The 15,974-nt window shown below is 50.2% G+C and overlaps 3 protein-coding genes across 6 annotated transcripts in view; all 3 read right to left on the reverse strand.

Moving 5' to 3' along the window:
* MTMR8 (myotubularin related protein 8) overlaps nt 1-15,974 on the reverse strand; it is a 277,728-nt gene that overhangs the window by 243,903 nt on the left and 17,851 nt on the right. For 3 of the 4 annotated variants that reach the window (XM_083876263.1, XM_083876265.1, XM_083876264.1), the window contains one exon: nt 12,942-15,423. In XM_083876263.1, the coding sequence (XP_083732389.1) occupies nt 15,193-15,423 (231 nt within the window). In that variant the 3' untranslated portion in view covers nt 12,942-15,192. Of the gene's footprint in view, nt 1-12,941; nt 15,424-15,974 lie in introns of those variants that run through there. The other variant, XR_014591479.1, reaches the window with a different exon arrangement.
* Nucleotides 3,227-6,637, reverse strand: ASB12 (ankyrin repeat and SOCS box containing 12). Its single transcript, XM_083876321.1, has 3 exons — nt 6,527-6,637; nt 4,400-5,248; nt 3,227-3,738 (listed from the first exon to the last, which is right to left on the reverse strand). The coding sequence occupies exons 2-3, from the start codon at nt 5,211-5,213 to the stop codon at nt 3,605-3,607; spliced, it is 948 nt and encodes a 315-aa protein (XP_083732447.1). The 5' UTR covers nt 5,214-5,248; nt 6,527-6,637; the 3' UTR covers nt 3,227-3,604.
* Nucleotides 9,130-15,974, reverse strand: part of LOC310917755 (endothelin receptor type B-like) — a 372,101-nt gene continuing 365,256 nt past the window's right edge. The window contains exon 9 of the transcript XR_014591480.1: nt 9,130-9,157. The gene's annotated coding sequence lies outside the window, so the exon portion shown is untranslated. The remainder of the gene's footprint in view (nt 9,158-15,974) is intronic.

A 15,974-nucleotide genomic window follows, 5' to 3' on the forward strand; every position in this document is an offset into this window, starting at 1 on the left:
ATTTTCTGTCCCCCAGGGGGATGAGGTTTGGCCACCTTAAGGAGCCAGCACTTCCCAAAGCCCCTCCCAGGCCTCAAAGAGCATCCTGAGGGAGGCCAAACCAGGACACAGCCCTCCCTACACACGTGTCCCACGGAAAAAACCACTTTGGTTACTACCCTGGCTTTTTTGATAGAAGATTTTAGTTGTTTTTAAAATAATCTGGCTCAGCTCGCCTTAAAAACACCCACTTGTGAACACCCTGATCAGATTATCCCGGAAGCAGAGAGGTAGGTTTGAAATTTGACCCTGGATTGCTGTCAGGAAATGAGAAAAATAAAACAATTATAATCCTGCTTCTTTTTTTTTTTTTTTTTTTTGCAGAGGTGAGAGTGGAGAAATTAAATTAAACGCAATAAAATTCTAATCCGAGCTGTACGAGCTCTGACTGACAGGAGGCCAGGAAAACCTTCAGCCAGAGATCTCGAATTAAAAACACATCCAAACAACACTCCCTGCTCCTGCAAGCCCCACAACAAACCCCGAATTTTAAGTTTATTTCTATTCCTCACCTCTGGCTCGCTTTGCCTCTACACTGATGTGGCAGCAGGGCTGGAATTGGATGGGCTTTAAGGTCCAAACCATTCCAATATTCTGGAATTTTGGGATCATGTTCACCTGTCCCGATGGAAGGAGCAGCTGAGGCACAACCACCTCCCTATGAAAGGCAAATTGAGCTTTTCCAGCTCTGCCAGAGCCCACCACGAGTCCCCAGAGCCCCGGGATAAACAGCCAGGATGTGGAGATGTGATGGAAAATTTAGGGGGTGAAATGACCCCCCAAAAGCTGCACATGGAAAAGAGCCAGCATTTCAAAAATTCCTTTTGGGAATCGTTCCTCTCCCAGCTCCACGTCAGCGCCGGCAGTGCTGCGGAAAGGAGGCTGGAGAAGGATTAAAAAATAATAATAAAAAAATTAAATATATATTTTTTTAAAAAATGAAATTGAGAGAAATAAAGGGCAAAGAGCCACCACCAACAAAACGCGAAAAAAATAAGGTTTTAAAAGCAACAAAAAAAAAAAAGCAGCGCGGTAACAATGAAACGCAGCGTTTCTCCCGCATAGGGGGGACCCTCAGGGGGACCCTCAGCCCGCCCAGCCCCTCACAGGGGACGCCCCCCCGCCGCGCTCCCAAACTTTCGGGAGGATCCGGGAAAACGCGAGGGGAGGCGGAGGGGAGGGGTGAGATCAGGCCCGGCGGCGGCGGGGAGCGGTGCGGGGGGAGCGGGGAGCGGCGGAAAGGCCAGCCCCGAGCCCGCAGCACTTACCGGGGGCGGCGGCGGCGGCGGCGGGACCCCCCGGCCCCGGCCCAGCCCTCAGGCCGCGCGAGGGGCGCGGGTCCGCCCGGCGCGGGCGGCAGGGGCGGCGCCGCGTGACGGCCGGGGCGGGGCTTCCTGACGGGGAGGGCGGGGACTCGCGGTGATTGACGGGGCTAAACGGTGAGGGGGCGTGGTCTGTGCGTGAGGGATCCGCGGTGGGTTTAATGGAGCGGGGTGGGGCCGCTGGGAGGGGTCACGGTGACAGGGTGTGGCCGCTGGGTGCTGTCCCCACGGTGTCCCCTCATGGCAGCCCCACAGTGTCTTCCTCGCCGGCACGCCGGGGGTCGGAGGGGGCGTGGCCTCGCGGTGATTGACGGGGCGAGACGGCGAGGGGGCGTGGCCTATGCGTGAGGGAGGGCGCGGTGTCCACGTTGGGGTCAATGTAATGGGGCGGGGTCACGGTGACGGAGAGTGGCCGGTGTCCCCTCATGGCCATCTCACGGTGTTTTCCCCGGTGGCCCAGGGAGATCCGGGGTCATCCCGGTGGCGGAGGGGGCGTGGCCTCAGGGCGGGTCCCGGTGGTGGGGGCGTGGCCTCTGGGCGGTCACAGTGAAGGGGCGTGGCCTCAAGGTTGGTCATCGAGGAGGGGGCGTGGCCTAATGGCGGGTGTAATTGACGAGGGGCGTGGTCAGAGCTGTGTGAGGGGCGTGGTCTGTCCCGGGGGCGTGGCCCTGGTCACGGACACGGGTGGGTGTCCTGATGTCCTGATGTCCTGATGTCCTGTCCCGGTCTGTGACACTGCGGTGGGACACCGTGTGTGACACCGGGGGGTGTTGGCCGTGGGACACTGCCCTGCCTGTGCTCTGTCACCCTCGGGTGTGTCACCTGCTGCACACCTGCCCACGCCCACCACACCCACTGAGCAGCCTGGCCTGGCAGTGAAGACCCCTCCCCATTTTTGAGACCCTGAAATCCCAAAAGCCCCTCAAATTCCCACATGAGGGTGGCAGCAAGGATGCCACGAGTGGCAGTGACACCAGAGTCCCTGGTGACTGCCCCTCAGGGCAGCCCCTCCCAGCAGACATCTCCCAAAGGTGGCTGGGTGCGGAGGGAAGTGACACCAGTGTCACCATTCCCTATAAAACCTTGTCCAGGCTCCAAGGTCCTTGTCCTTGTCCTGCTTCCAAGCCCTAATGCTCCCCTTGGGACAAGCCCCACAGCCTAATTGATAGATGCTGATTAATAGATCCCACAACCCCTGACACAAACCCATCAATCCTGCAGGGAGGTGCAGGATTAATAGATCCCACAACCCCTGACACAAACCCATAAATCCTGCAGGGAGGTGCAGGATTAATAGATCCCCAAACCCCTGACACAAACCCATCAATCCTGCAGGGAGGTGCCTGTGTTCAGCCAGAGCCACCCTTGGAGCTGCTGACATGGAGCTTTGGGAGAAATTCCCTTTGGGATGCCACATGGGACACCTTCTGGTGCATCCCAAAAGTGATCCCGAGCATCCCTGCTGGGTGGGAGCTGAGCTGCCAAGGAGCAGCAGGATTTATCCATCAGTTCCTGGCTGTGGGAAGAGCCAGGGAGGCACCTCCAGCCCCCACTGATCCTGGTGTGCAGGGCAGGAGAGATGGAGGGACACAAAGGTGGTGATGAGATGGCCCCCCCAGTCCAGCCTGAAATTCCCCATCTGAAATTCCCTTGTTCCTTCCCAGCCGTCCTGGCAGGGCTGCCAGACATGGGATGTTTCACCAGACAGGCCACAACAATTTAATACCAATACTAGAACACTTTTAATTCAAATCCCAACCTTGCTCAATAAAGAAAGACCCTCGGTCTTCTCACTTTTGGGGTGAGAAGGTGACATTTGGGGTCAGAGCTGGGGCAGGGAGAGGAGTGAGGATTGCTGGGCCCCTCCTGTGCTGCCAGCTGGGAGCTCTGCCCCCCCTGGGCAGAGTCAGCCCCAGTCCTGCCCCCACTGGGAAGAATTCCCGTCCTTCCAGCCAAGAATTCCTCCACACTCTTTCCCATCCCCTTCTCCAACCAAAATCAGCTGAAAAATGTGTAAAATCCCTCAGTAAAGATGGTGTGAGGCAAACCCAGGGGGATCAGATGCTGCTCTCTCCTTGTTTTGCTGCAAACCAGGAGCTGAGGTCTCCTGTTCTCTCTCCTCCTTCCCACCTGGGCACTGCTTTCATCAGCAAAAATGTGACCAGGAATTCCCAGGGGTTTCACAGATTTCAGGGATTCACTCCCAGGAGGTGGAGCAGGTTTTACTCGGGGTGTCCCTGGGCTCAGGGCTGGTGCTGGAGGTACCTGGCCAGGGCTGTGGGGATCTCCAGCTCTCCCAGGGTGGCTGAACAGCCAGGCTGCTGCAGGAGACGCCTCATGGCCAGCCGGGATTGGGACAGCAGGGATTTGGGGTGAGCTGTGGGAGGAAAATCAATATGGTCACCTTCAGGACACACAACCTGCTGCCCTCCAACCCTGCACTGTCAAAGGGAAGGGACATGGATTGAGAAAACCACGCAGGGTTGGGACAAAATTACCTTTAAGGACCCTTACAACCCAAAGCAATCCGTGATCCCATGAAAATTCCATAATCCCATGAAAATTCCATGATTCCTATGAAAACTCAACCTCTGTGCTGGGGCTGGGGCACAGGGTCCCAGGGGAGATGGACATGGAGAAGAAATCTTCCATCCCCACATGGAAATCAGTGCAGGGTTTTACACTTGGGGAGTTCAGGAGAGCCCAAAGTGAGCAGCAGAAAGGAAAACAAGGGTGAAAAGCAGCTGGTGACCCAACAAGTGGGGCAAACCCAGGCTGTGGGAATCATGGAACCACAGAAGGGTTTAGGACGGGAATGGAATTGAACCTCATCTCATTCCATGGGCAGGGACACCTCCCACCATCCCAAGCTGCTCCAAACCCTGTCCAACCTCTCCTTGGATGGGACAACCACAATCCCTGACAACCAAATGACGCTACGAGGGGAAACTGAATAAAAACCTGAATGTGGCTATTGGTAAAACGGAACCAGAGCCAAACCATGCCCATCCCAACCCCAGAACACACAGCTGGGTCACCTCTGGCCTGCAGCAGCATCTCCAGCCCCTCGCTGGGTGGGTTTGCCCCATCCTTGGGCACCTCAGGCAGGTAAACATTGGCTCCAAAATCGATGAGCAGGCGGATAAAATCCCCACGGCACCCATGCCTCAGGCACGTCTCCAGCAGCGTCTTGGGCTCCTTGATCTGAGCCAGAACACCCTGCTCGGTGCAGTTATAATCAGGATCTGCTCCGTGCAGCAGCAACAGGCGGAAACACTCCAGGTGCCCATAGGCAGCCGCCAGGTAAAGCGGCCCCGAGCAGGACACGGAGTTGGCCGCCCATTCAGGCAGCCTGGCGTGGACATTGGCCTGGGCTCCGTGCTCCAGCAGCTGCCTCAGGATGTCCTCCCTGCCATCCCTGGCTGCCAGCAGCAGTGGAGAACAATTGTTATAAACGCTGCCCAAAGGGCTGGCCCCGGCCTCCAGCAGCGCCCGCACGCACTCGCGGTGCCCGTTGCTGACGGCCACGAAGAGCGGGGTCTGAGCCTTGACATCCAGGCTGTCCACCTCGGCTCCGTGCTCCAGCAGCACCCGCAGGCTCCTCACGCAGCCCCGAGCAGCAGCCAGGCGTAAGGGGGTGCTGGGGACACCCCAACCACTGCGTTTGTTCAGGAGCTTCTTGTACCTGTCCTGGGACAGCAGCCTGGCCAAGGTGGTGGCGTCGTCCTGGCACACGGCCTGGCTCAGCTCCGAGCTGTCCTCGCTGTCTGCCTCGTCATCCCCCGGCTGCAGCAGGGAGAAGATCTTCTTGATGTCCATGAGGGTCGTGGTGTCTGGTTTGGGCTGCTCCATGTGTTGGTTTCATGGTAAGGGATGAGGCCGAAGAGCTGCAGAATCAGCACCAGCCCAGGGTTAGAACCAGTCCCTGGCACCCACAGCTGCATTTTAGCACCAGTTCCAGGTTAGAACCAGTCCCTGGCACCCACAGCTGCATTTTAGCACCAGTTCCAGGTTAGAACCAGTCCCTGGCACCCACAGCTGCATTTTAGCACCAGCCCAGGGTTAGAACCAGTCCCTGACACCAACAGCCTCATTTTAGCACCAATCCTGAGTTGGAACCAGTCCCTGACATCCACAGCTGCATTTTAGTGTAAGTTTGTACTCCACGTAAAGGAGATTCTCCAAAAAATGGGAGAAAAAAAAAAAACCCTCTCCTGTCCTCCGTCCCCATTTTCAGAGTGATACAAATGGGCAGTTGCAACCTCCAAAAAAAATGGGCAAATACTGGATGAGGATGGTGCTGATGTGCTCATGGCCCTGGCACCACCTAAGGAGCTCCATGTGGATGAAAGGCTGAGGGGACAATGGAGCTCAGTGTTGTAGTGAGTATGTGGGTCAGGATCCCCAAAAATTACAGACTGGTTTGGGTTGGGAGGGGATTTAGAGCTCATCCCATCCCAGCCCAGCCATGGCAGGGACACCCCCCCTGTCCCAGGCTGCTCCAAGCCCCAATGTCCATCCCAGGGAACAATTCCTGCCCAATCTCCCATCCAGCCCTGCCCTCTGGCAGTGGGAGCCATTCCCTGTGTCCTGTCCCTCCATCCCTTGTCCCCAGTCCTGAGGGAGGAGGTGAATGTGGTCAGTTTGATTAGGGATCAAACATCTTCCAGCATTTCCCTTCCCAAAATGATGCATTAGAATTCCACAGTTTTTCCTCCTTCCTGCCTGCACGAAGGGTCTGGGATGTTTCTGGTGAGGGATTTGGGAGAAGGATGGGAACGCTGAGATCTTGTGTGGGGAGCTGAGGGAGGCTCCTCAACCCAAGAAGAGCCCAAACCAGAACTCATGGAACCACAGAACGATTTGGTTTGGAAAGGAACTTAAAAGTTCATCCCATCCCACCCCTTTCATGGGGCAGGGACACCTCCCCCTGTCCCAGGTTACTCCAGCCTGGCCTTGGACACTTCAGGGACCCAGGGGCAGCCACAGCTCCTCTGGGCACCCTCTACCAAGGCCTCCCCACCCTGTTTTATCACCCCCTGAGCTGCCAGAAGCTTTCCAAGTACCTGCAGACCCCAAAAAAGGCAGTGACAGAGCACAGATTTGTCCCTCTGTGTCCCCAGTCTCCTCCCTCTCCCCCCCAGCTCCCAAAGCTGCCTCCTTACCTGGGCCTGGGGGATGCTCAGGACACCTGAGCCCAGGGGGGTCCCATGGGGAGTCCTGATGTGGTTTAACCCCAAAATGAGCCGAGCAGGAGAGGCTGTGGCAGAGCTGGGAGGGCTGTGCAGCTGAAATGCCACGGCGGGACCAGCCCGGGGCTAATTTTAGCCCCTCTGGGGTTTTATCTTACACCACTTCCATTCTTGGAAAGCTCCCCCTGGGTAAATATAGAGAGGGCAGGGGGGTGGGGGGAGGCTGGGACAGGTGCTGGAGGCTGCTGGACCCCACTGAGCACTCACATAAAGCTTTTTTTCCACTGTTTCCTCACAGAAATGAGGCAGTTTGGGGTCCCTGCCAGGGCAGCACTGGCCTCTCCCTCCCCTTGGTGCTGCCAGCTCCTCAAATTCCCTCCTAACCCCTGTCCTGTCCTCCGTCCCCATTTTCAGAGTGACACAAATGGCCACTTGCAACCTCCAAAGTGGTTTATTGGACACCAGAAGGACAAAAGGTCCTGAAGCTGATCCAGATTTCCCACCTGAGCCACTCTGGGCTGCACCTGCCAGAAGGAACCACAGCCAGGAAGGCAAAAAAGCTCCCAGGGCAAACAAAAGGAGTGGGAAGCAGCACTGGGGGCTCTTATCAAGAGCTGTCAGCTGGGAAGTGCAATCCTATTTTATCCAGCTCCCTTTAAAGCCTCTCCAAACTCCTCAGGACTGGAGGTTTGGGGCAGCCTTATCATGGTGTGAGATAATCAAAGAGACCCAAAATTATCCAGCAGGAAAATCCCCACTGCTGCAAAAATGAAATCAGGGTGCTCTGTGAATTGTGTGGTCTGTGCCACCACCACATTCCTGCCTTGGAGCCTCCATGGAATGCCTGGGATGCAGGAAAAGGGTCAATATTGATTTGGTTTAGACTTCTGGAGAGGTTTTCCTCTCCAAAATTCACTCAAAAATAGATTATTGCTTCACACAAAGGTCAATTCCCCCAAAGGCAGTAGCAGGAATGGAATTATGGAGTGTGAGGTGGATGAACCTTGAGAAGGGAGTTGGGGGTTTTATTTTCTTTGCACCTTTTTAGGAAAGTGCAGCCACAAAAGCCAAGCCTGGCTGGAAACCCCTTCCACAAACCACAGAAATCAAAGCAGCCCATTAAACAGACAGAGTGTTATAAAGGGAATAAAGGGAATGCAGACAACAGAAGTGCTAGAAAATGTGAAATGTAAGAAACTTGGAGATGAAAGGAAAACCCTTGAATGGCAAATTAATGATAAACTGCTTATTCTTCTGTTGTTGCTGCTGCTGTTTAGTCATTAACCAAGAAAGATCTGAGGAACAAGAAGCAGATTAAACCCAGGCAAACACAACAACCCCCCCAGCCCAGCTGGGATCCCACATGGATCCTGGAGCAGGAACCTTTCCTTTCATCCCTGGGGATATTTCCAGCAGCAGAGCCAAGAAGGAGCCCAGGCCAGACCAGCCTGACCCATTTGGGAGAAATTTCCCAATGCTTCAAACTCCAGGGAATGATGAGAAATGTGGAAAAGATTCCACTTTCTGCCTGAGCAGCTCTTGATCAGCTCCCTGTTAATTGGGCAAGAATTAGAGGGCAGAAGGGTATTTACTGCCAGTCAAGGAGTTTTTTGGGAGGGTAAATCCTGTCCAGAGTTGCTTCCATTAAAGAGATTATCGTTATTAACGCAGCTGAAGAGAGCTAATGAGCTTGTGGGTTTAGGAGAGCTAAGCAGTTAAAAGTTTAGAGCTAAACAGTCCCAAATAAATGATTTTGCAGGGATTAGGGATTTACTAACAGTGCTCAAAGCAGAGTTGGGGAGTGGGGCTGTTGTGGCTCCTGCCCTTGGGCTGGGAGTGACACAGCACAGCTCTGGAATGTCCCTCTGTGTCCTCACATCTGCTCCAGGAATTCCAAACTCATCCCTGTCACATCTGCTCCAGAAATTCCAAACTCATCCCTGTCACATCTGCTCCAGGAATTCCAAACTCATCCCTGTCACATCTGCTCCAGAAATTCCAGACTCATCCCTGTCACATCTGCTCCAGGAATTCCAGACTCATCCCTGTCACATCTGCTCCAGCAATTCCAAACTCATCCCTGTCACATCTGCTCCAGGAATTCCAAACTCATCCCTGTCAAATCTGCTCCAGGAATTCCAGACTCATCCCTGTCACATCTGCTCCAGGAATTCCAGACTCATCGCTGGGGGCTCTCCCAGCTCTCCCTGCTCACCACAGGAGTGGCTCCAGCAGCACCAGGATCCAGGTGTTATCCAGGAATTATCCAGGAATTATCCAGGAATTATCCAGGAGAGCAGCTCGGCATCCCTTGGCTGCTCTGCACATCCCTGCTGGTGGAAATTCCAAATTTATTTGGTGCATCAACACACAAAATGTGGAGTTAGAAAGGAAAGAGGAGTCCAGCAATGTTTCTTCTCCTCTCTGAGTCCTTCCTTGAGGAGTTTTGGCAGCATTGGAGCACCAGGAGTTCATCTCTCTGCTTCAGGAAGCCCCTTCCCTTGGGGAAAACAGGATAAAAGGATGGTTTGGGTTGGGAGGAACCTTCAAATCCATCCCATTCCCACCTCCCACTGCCCCAGGCTGCTCCAAGCCTTGTCCAGCCTGGCCTTGGGCGATTCCAGGGATCCAGGAGCAGCCACAGAGCCCCCTGCTCCATCCATGGTGGGTTCTGGTTATTTATAAATTTTTATTGATCCCCACTCACTCTGGATCTCTTCCCTTTCTCCCACAGCTCCAGAGAGAGGCTTTGTATCCCCTTCCCCTTCCCTCCACTCCTCCAAAGAGAAGGAAAATAAAATTCCAGGAGAACACTGGAATCCACGAGCTGTTTGCAGGCAAGAGAAATTCCAATTAATATACACCTTTTGTCCAAATTTCCCCCAAATTAAATTGCAGCTTTATCAATTCTAGCCGGTGTTAATGCTAATAATCCAATTAAATGCAAGGCAAGTCTAATTAAGGTAAATGAAGGATTTGATTTCACTGGCAGCATTAAGAACATTTAAAATTAACAAGAAGGGAAAAAGCCTGAGAAACACCCAGGGACTGAGTGTACCACAGTGCCAGGCCCATTTCATTGCCTTAAAACATAGAAAATGCACATTTTTTAAGTGGAAAATATTCACCAGGGGCTGTTAATGGGGCTGGAGTTTGTTCTGGGGTTCACAGAGAGGTTTTTGTTCCTGAAATCTCCCTCTTGAGCATCTTCCCATCTCAGCTGAGTTTGTCTGCACTCAAAGCTTTAACACTTCACTATCCATGGCTAAAGAGAATGGGATAAAAGAGGATTTTTTTTCCCCGGATACCATCAGCACTGTGGGTTCTTCACTCTGAAGACATCAGAAAAAAAAAATCTCTTCACTGGACTCATGTAGCTGGGACTCAGCTCCTTCCAGAAACTCTGGAGACACCTGTGGCCAGGTGAGTGAGGGACAGAGCTCTCCAGGAGCAAGGAAACACTGAGGAGATACTTGGGTTTAATATAGAAATAAAAATCTAAATTAAAAACAAAACCAAAACAAAACAAACCACCACCAAAAAAAAAAAAAAAAAAAAAAACACACACAAAAAAAAACAAACCACAAAAAAAAAAAAAAAAAAAAAAAAAAAAACACACAAAAAAAAACAAACCACAAAAAAAAAAACCAAAAAAAAAAAAAACCAAAAAAAACCACCAAAAAAAACCACCTAAACCAACCAACCAACACACACACACACACAAAAAAAAAACAAACCCAAAAAACCAAAACCACCAAAAAAAAACAAAAAAACAAAAAAAACCAAAAAAAAAAAAAAAAAAAAACAAAAAAAAAAAAAAAAAAAACAAAAAAAAAAAAAAAAAAAACAAAAAACAAACAAACAGAAAAACCCCACAAAAAAACCCCACCCAGAATAGCACAGTTTGCAAAAGACACCGAGATTTGATACAGTTCTATTGGTTATATTCTCTTTTTTTCCCATTAGTTATGTTCCTTTTTGGGTTGTTTTTAACACCCTGCAGTCCCCATTCCCCCCAAACCAAATGGGATCGCCTCATTTCTGTTCTGTAGAGAGGAAGAGGCTCCACACACTCATTTTATTAATTAAAATCTTTAAGTGACTTCACCTTCCCAAGTGTGGAGTCCTGAGTTACCACCCGACAAACAGAGCAGCCGCTTCCTTTAAAAAGGCAAAATGTTTATTTTCTGTAGGGAATAAAAATACCTGCAATCCAAGAGAGACTCCATGGGACAAACAGAGAGAAAAGACACAATTCTCCTCTAGACAAGGCTCAGCTTCAAGCAGGGACTAAAATACCCCACACAGAGACCTTGGGGCACAAAAAGGGGCTCATTCCCCACAAATGTCCCTCACCAGTGACAAAGACACAAAAAACAACAATAAAGACACTCCCAGCCAGCACCACACACGGATTTAGGGACATTCCTACAAAGGAGCAGCTTGGGGAATGCCAAGGAAAAATCCAGCTGGAGGGTGGGATCCAGTGCTGAGTTACTCCAGTGAGTTTTTGCTACATTAAATATAGAAATTATATAAAAAACAACCCCTTGGTCCTGCCCCTGCAGCTCCCAGGGGGGCTCATTAATTAATGTCATTAGCAAAGCTGCCCTAATGAATGGCCCACCTGGCTGTCTGGTCCCAAGCAAAGGTTTTACCATTCTCTGCTTCCTCAGCTAATTAATCAAACTGGGTGATAATTAAAACATAAATAGGACATTCAGAGCAGGTCCTTCTCCCCCAGGGATGGCTGGATGTGGATGAGGAAAGGCTGGAAACCAGGAACAGCTGGGACAGGTCCCTATAAAAACAACCCCAGCCCTCAGCAGAGGAAAACACATCTGGAATTCTCCTGGGCACTCCTGGACATGCCAGGAAATTCCTCTGGGCTCTGAGGCTGCCCAGGAGCTGGAAGAGCCTGGAACAGGAGCTCTTCCCTTTCCAAGGCTTTTCCAGGCTAAAAGAGACTGGAACAGGAGCTCTTCCCTTTCCAAGGCTTTTCCAGCCTGGAAGAGCCTGGAACAGGAGCTCTTCCCTTTCCAAGGCTTTTCCAGGCTAAAAGAGCCTGGAACAGGAGCTCTTTCCTTTCCAAGGCTTTTCCAGGCTAAAAGAGACTGGAACAGGAGCTCTTCCCTTTCCAAGGCTTTTCCAGGCTAAAAGAGCCTGGAACAGGAGCTCTTCCCTTTCCAAGGCTTTTCCAGGCTAAAAGAGACTGGAACAGGAGCTCTTCCCTTTCCAAGGCTTTTCCAGGCTGGAAGAGGCTGGAACAGGAGCTCTTCCCTTTCCAAGGCTTTTCCTGGGGGTTATTTATGGATTTTTATTGATTCCTCAGCTTTGGGAGCACCTCCAAGAGCTCTCTGCCTCCAGAGGGGATGGAAACAACATCCACAGGGCTGCTCCACACCAGCATTCCCACCTGGAGAGCCTCTGGAGCTCTGGGCACCTTCAGCTCCTGATAAATCCCACTCTGCAGGGCTGGGGAAACCTCCCAGCTCCCTCCAAGCCCATCTCCTCCTCCACCCCAGGCAGGATGGCTCTGGATCAGAGCAGGTGGATTTTTATTCCAAGGAGTTAATTTGGAAAAGCAAACACTAAGCACAGGAACAGACCAGGCTAAAAGCTTTTCACAAAGTGCTTTTCCTCATCCCTAAAGAGGCGACGGAGAACTAAAACTATGGAAAACCCAATTATTCCCACTTTTTTTCCCCTGCAGAGCAAAGAGCACCAATTGGATTTTTCTCTCCCACAGGTGACAACTGCAAAAGAAAACCCCAATTTAAGAACCATCAGAGTTAAGTTCACATTAAAGACACAGTCACAGGAATCCAAATGGAAAGAATCGATTGCTCCAAATTAAAAGCAGGATTTCTGACCTCACAAAGCTCCCTTAGGAATAAATCAGGGGCAGGAACTTTCCCCAGCAACAATATTACTCCAAGTTTACAACGCTGAGTAACCTGGTGGTGGTTGTACACACTTGTAGTAACGCTGGAGTTTTGTGGAAATATCATTTTTAGGAACAAGTAAAGATTATTCAACTCCTCCAATGGCAACTCCAGAGGCAAAGCAACAGACAAACATTTCCTTCTGCAAGCTGGATTTGTGCAATAATTAACCAATGGCACCTTTAAATCCTTCAGTAGTCAATCAAAATCCTCTCCAGTTTTGGATCTCTAATAAAAATTAGAGAATTAATTAAAGATACCCAAAGAACTGATGATCCATAGAATGACTGGTCCTAAAAAGTGCCTGTTTTGGCTTCATGTCCCATTTCCTGTCAGATTTGGGGGTGGATGTTGCCCATTCCCCCCTGGAAAGGACAGACAGGGCTGATCCATCACTCACACCTGGGCCAGGATTTCCTGTGGTTAATTTTTAATCACTTTTGTAGCTCCCACTCCTTCCTTGACGACAATTTCATTTAAATCTCACAAACCTTCAATATTTAAAAACTTCCTCTTTGCCATTCCAGGCAGTGGAGAAACTCTGTGCTTTCTTTTTCCTCGGATCTTTCATGTGCTTTATAAAATAAGTATTTTCTTCCCCAAAATGAGCCACTCAGGGAGGTTTTTGGTTGGTTTTTGGACACTGGATCCACCCAGTGATTTTACCATGGGTTAAAAACACAATTATTCCACTTTCTGGTGTTACAATAGAATGTTTCTACTTTTACTAGAGATTGGGAAGGCTCAAATATTTTCAGTTGGCTTCCAGACTTTTTTTTTTTTTAATAAAAAAGTGATTTGAAAAGTTAATGGCAGCACCTAATTGGAACAACAGCTTGAAAAGAGAGCAGAGCAGCATCCTGAATAAAGTTCACAGGGAGATTGTGTGCAGTTCAGAAATATCCTCAGGCCTTGATAAGCAGCACTCTGAGTTTATCAGGACCACTGGCTGCAGAACAAACTCCTGGGTTTAGCCAACAGCTCTGGAATCTGATTTTTCTTGCCTGAATAACAACCCACGTGGAACATTTTTGTTGTTGACCTTTCCAAGGAAGATACTGACCCAAATTGCAGCCAGGCTCTGGAAAGTGACTCTGATAAAATCCATTCTCTATAAACAGGGAATTCAAGGGGAATTTTTCCCAGGGATACACCTGGGCCTGCTCCTTGGGGCTGGGAATATCCAATATCCAGCCCCTCTGGATTATGGAGTATTTGGATTTGTCAGTTCAGCCTCTAAGGGAGCTCCTATTGTGCTTATAGGAAATTCTACATAAACCCCTTGTTCAATTCCTTCCTGCTGGTTCTGTTGTTGAGTTCAAGTGATTCTCTGATTGCAGGAAACCTTTAGGCCTGAACTGTGGATAATTCCAGGGCTCAGTCTGGCAGGATGCTCCACTCTGAACCTCTTGACTCAACAGGAGAATCTCCCTCACTCCCTTTCATCCTGACCCTTTTCCATCCCCAGACTCCATATTGGTTTATTGATTTTAGTTTTAGATTGCCTGATTTTCTATTTTAGTTTTTCTGTGTGTGCTTTAACCATTTAATAAGTAACAAGAGTGAACCTTGCCAATGGATTTGGTCACACTTTTCTGTATCAAACCTGCTTTTGCTGATGCCACTCCCAAGGATTCTCTGGGTGACCTTCAAACACTGATTTGTGACACCCAAACCCTGGGGAGAGAAATCCTTGTTCCTTCTGTTTCTTCCCAAGTTCATTGCTATGAGAAATATTGTTCATGAGACAGACAAAACATCACTAAAGGTCCCTGAATTTGAACATTCCCCAGAATCAGCAAGTGATTTCATCATTTTAGGCCCCATTTCAATACCAGAACACACCCCATCTGTAATTGCTGCCTCATCAATGATTACAGCTTGGAGCAGAGTTACTCTCTCAATTCAGTTTAACCAAGATCATAAAATAAGAGAGAAAAATCCCACAGAAATGTTCTCCTGCCTTTCCTCATTTCCAATCACAGATCCCTGTGTTACAGGCTGGCTCTGGGGCTTGCTGCACTCCCATCCATAAATCAAGGAGGTCCATAAAAGTTGATTCTTCAAGAGAGCAGCTTGGCAAGAAGCTGCTCAACTCAGGGGATCAGCAAAAACACCCTGGAGAAGCTGCAGCAGGAGGAAACCTCCTCACACAAACACTGAGTTACAGACAGGAGCCGACAGCACACTGCAAACCTGGACACAAAGGCAGCGAGGGCCTGGCTGGACACAGACACAGTCTCAGAGAAGGCACAGGGGGTTTGGTTTGGTGTTAACAAATATGCATAGGAGACAAAACATCAGAATCAGTTCTGCTACAAGGCAAAGGGTCCATGCAGAGATTCATTCACAGCTAAGAAAGGTTTTTTGGGGGGGTTTTTTATCATTTGAAGACGGACGGAAAGTTTTTCTCGTTTTAAAGATGACCTTGGACCACCACTGAGAACAGAGGGATTTGCATCCTTCTCCTCCTGCAGTTCCTGCCCAGCTCCTCGTGGAATTGGCAGGATTTCTTCCAGCCTCAAAGAGCAGCCCTAACCCTCAGCAATGCACTGAAAGCCAAGCTCCCAGGAATGCCAGGCTGGCTCCTGAGCTCTGCATCACCTGGGCTTGCACAGCCCTACTCACACTCAGCTGCAATTTTGGGGGGAGCTGCACCAGCTCCCCAGAGCTTCTCCCAGCAGCTCCCAGAGCTCATCCCTGGTGCTGAGCCTGCCCATCCTCCTCCCTGCAGGCTCCAAGATCCTGGGGCTGGGCTGGGCTCTCCTTGTGCTTCTGGTGGCCCAGGGAGGGGCCATTGCTGAGCACAGGGGCTGCTCCCCCTGCACAGTCCTCAGCAGGAGTTGGGCCTGTGGCAGCAGCAGCTCCTGCCTTGGGTGAGGTGCTGCCTTCGCTGGGCGAGGGGCCGTCGAGGAGAGGGAGTTTCTGCACAAAGAGAAAGGCACAAAAGCAAATAATTAATAGCCAGGTGGCAGAGAGGGAAAAAAAAAAAAAAAAACAGGTGTCAACACAACAGACCTGTGGTTGTGCCTTTTGCCAGCTCTGAAACCCAGCACTGGAGTAGATGGACACAAATGCTTAAATGCCTGACACAAATATCAGAAATAGCTGGACACAAATCCTCAGATGTCTGACACAAATATCAGAAATACCTGGACACAGATCCTGCCATGTCTGACACAAATATCAAAAATACCTGGACACAGATCCTCAAATGCCTGACACAATTATCAGAAATAGCTGGACACAGATCCTCAGATGTCTGACACAAACATCAGAAATACCTGGACACGGATCCTGCCAAGCCTGACACAAATATCAGAAACACTTGGACACAGATCCTCAGATGTCTGACAAAAACATCAGAAATACCTGGACACAAATCCTCAAATGCCTGACACAAACATCAGTATTTAATTAATAAAGCTGAAGTTTTCATCATTCCCATTACACTGCTATTCTTCCCACTGGTCTAT

This window comes from Zosterops lateralis (assembly GCF_965231275.1).
Source record: "Zosterops lateralis genome assembly, chromosome: 21".
Taxonomy (NCBI): Eukaryota; Metazoa; Chordata; class Aves; order Passeriformes; family Zosteropidae; genus Zosterops; species Zosterops lateralis.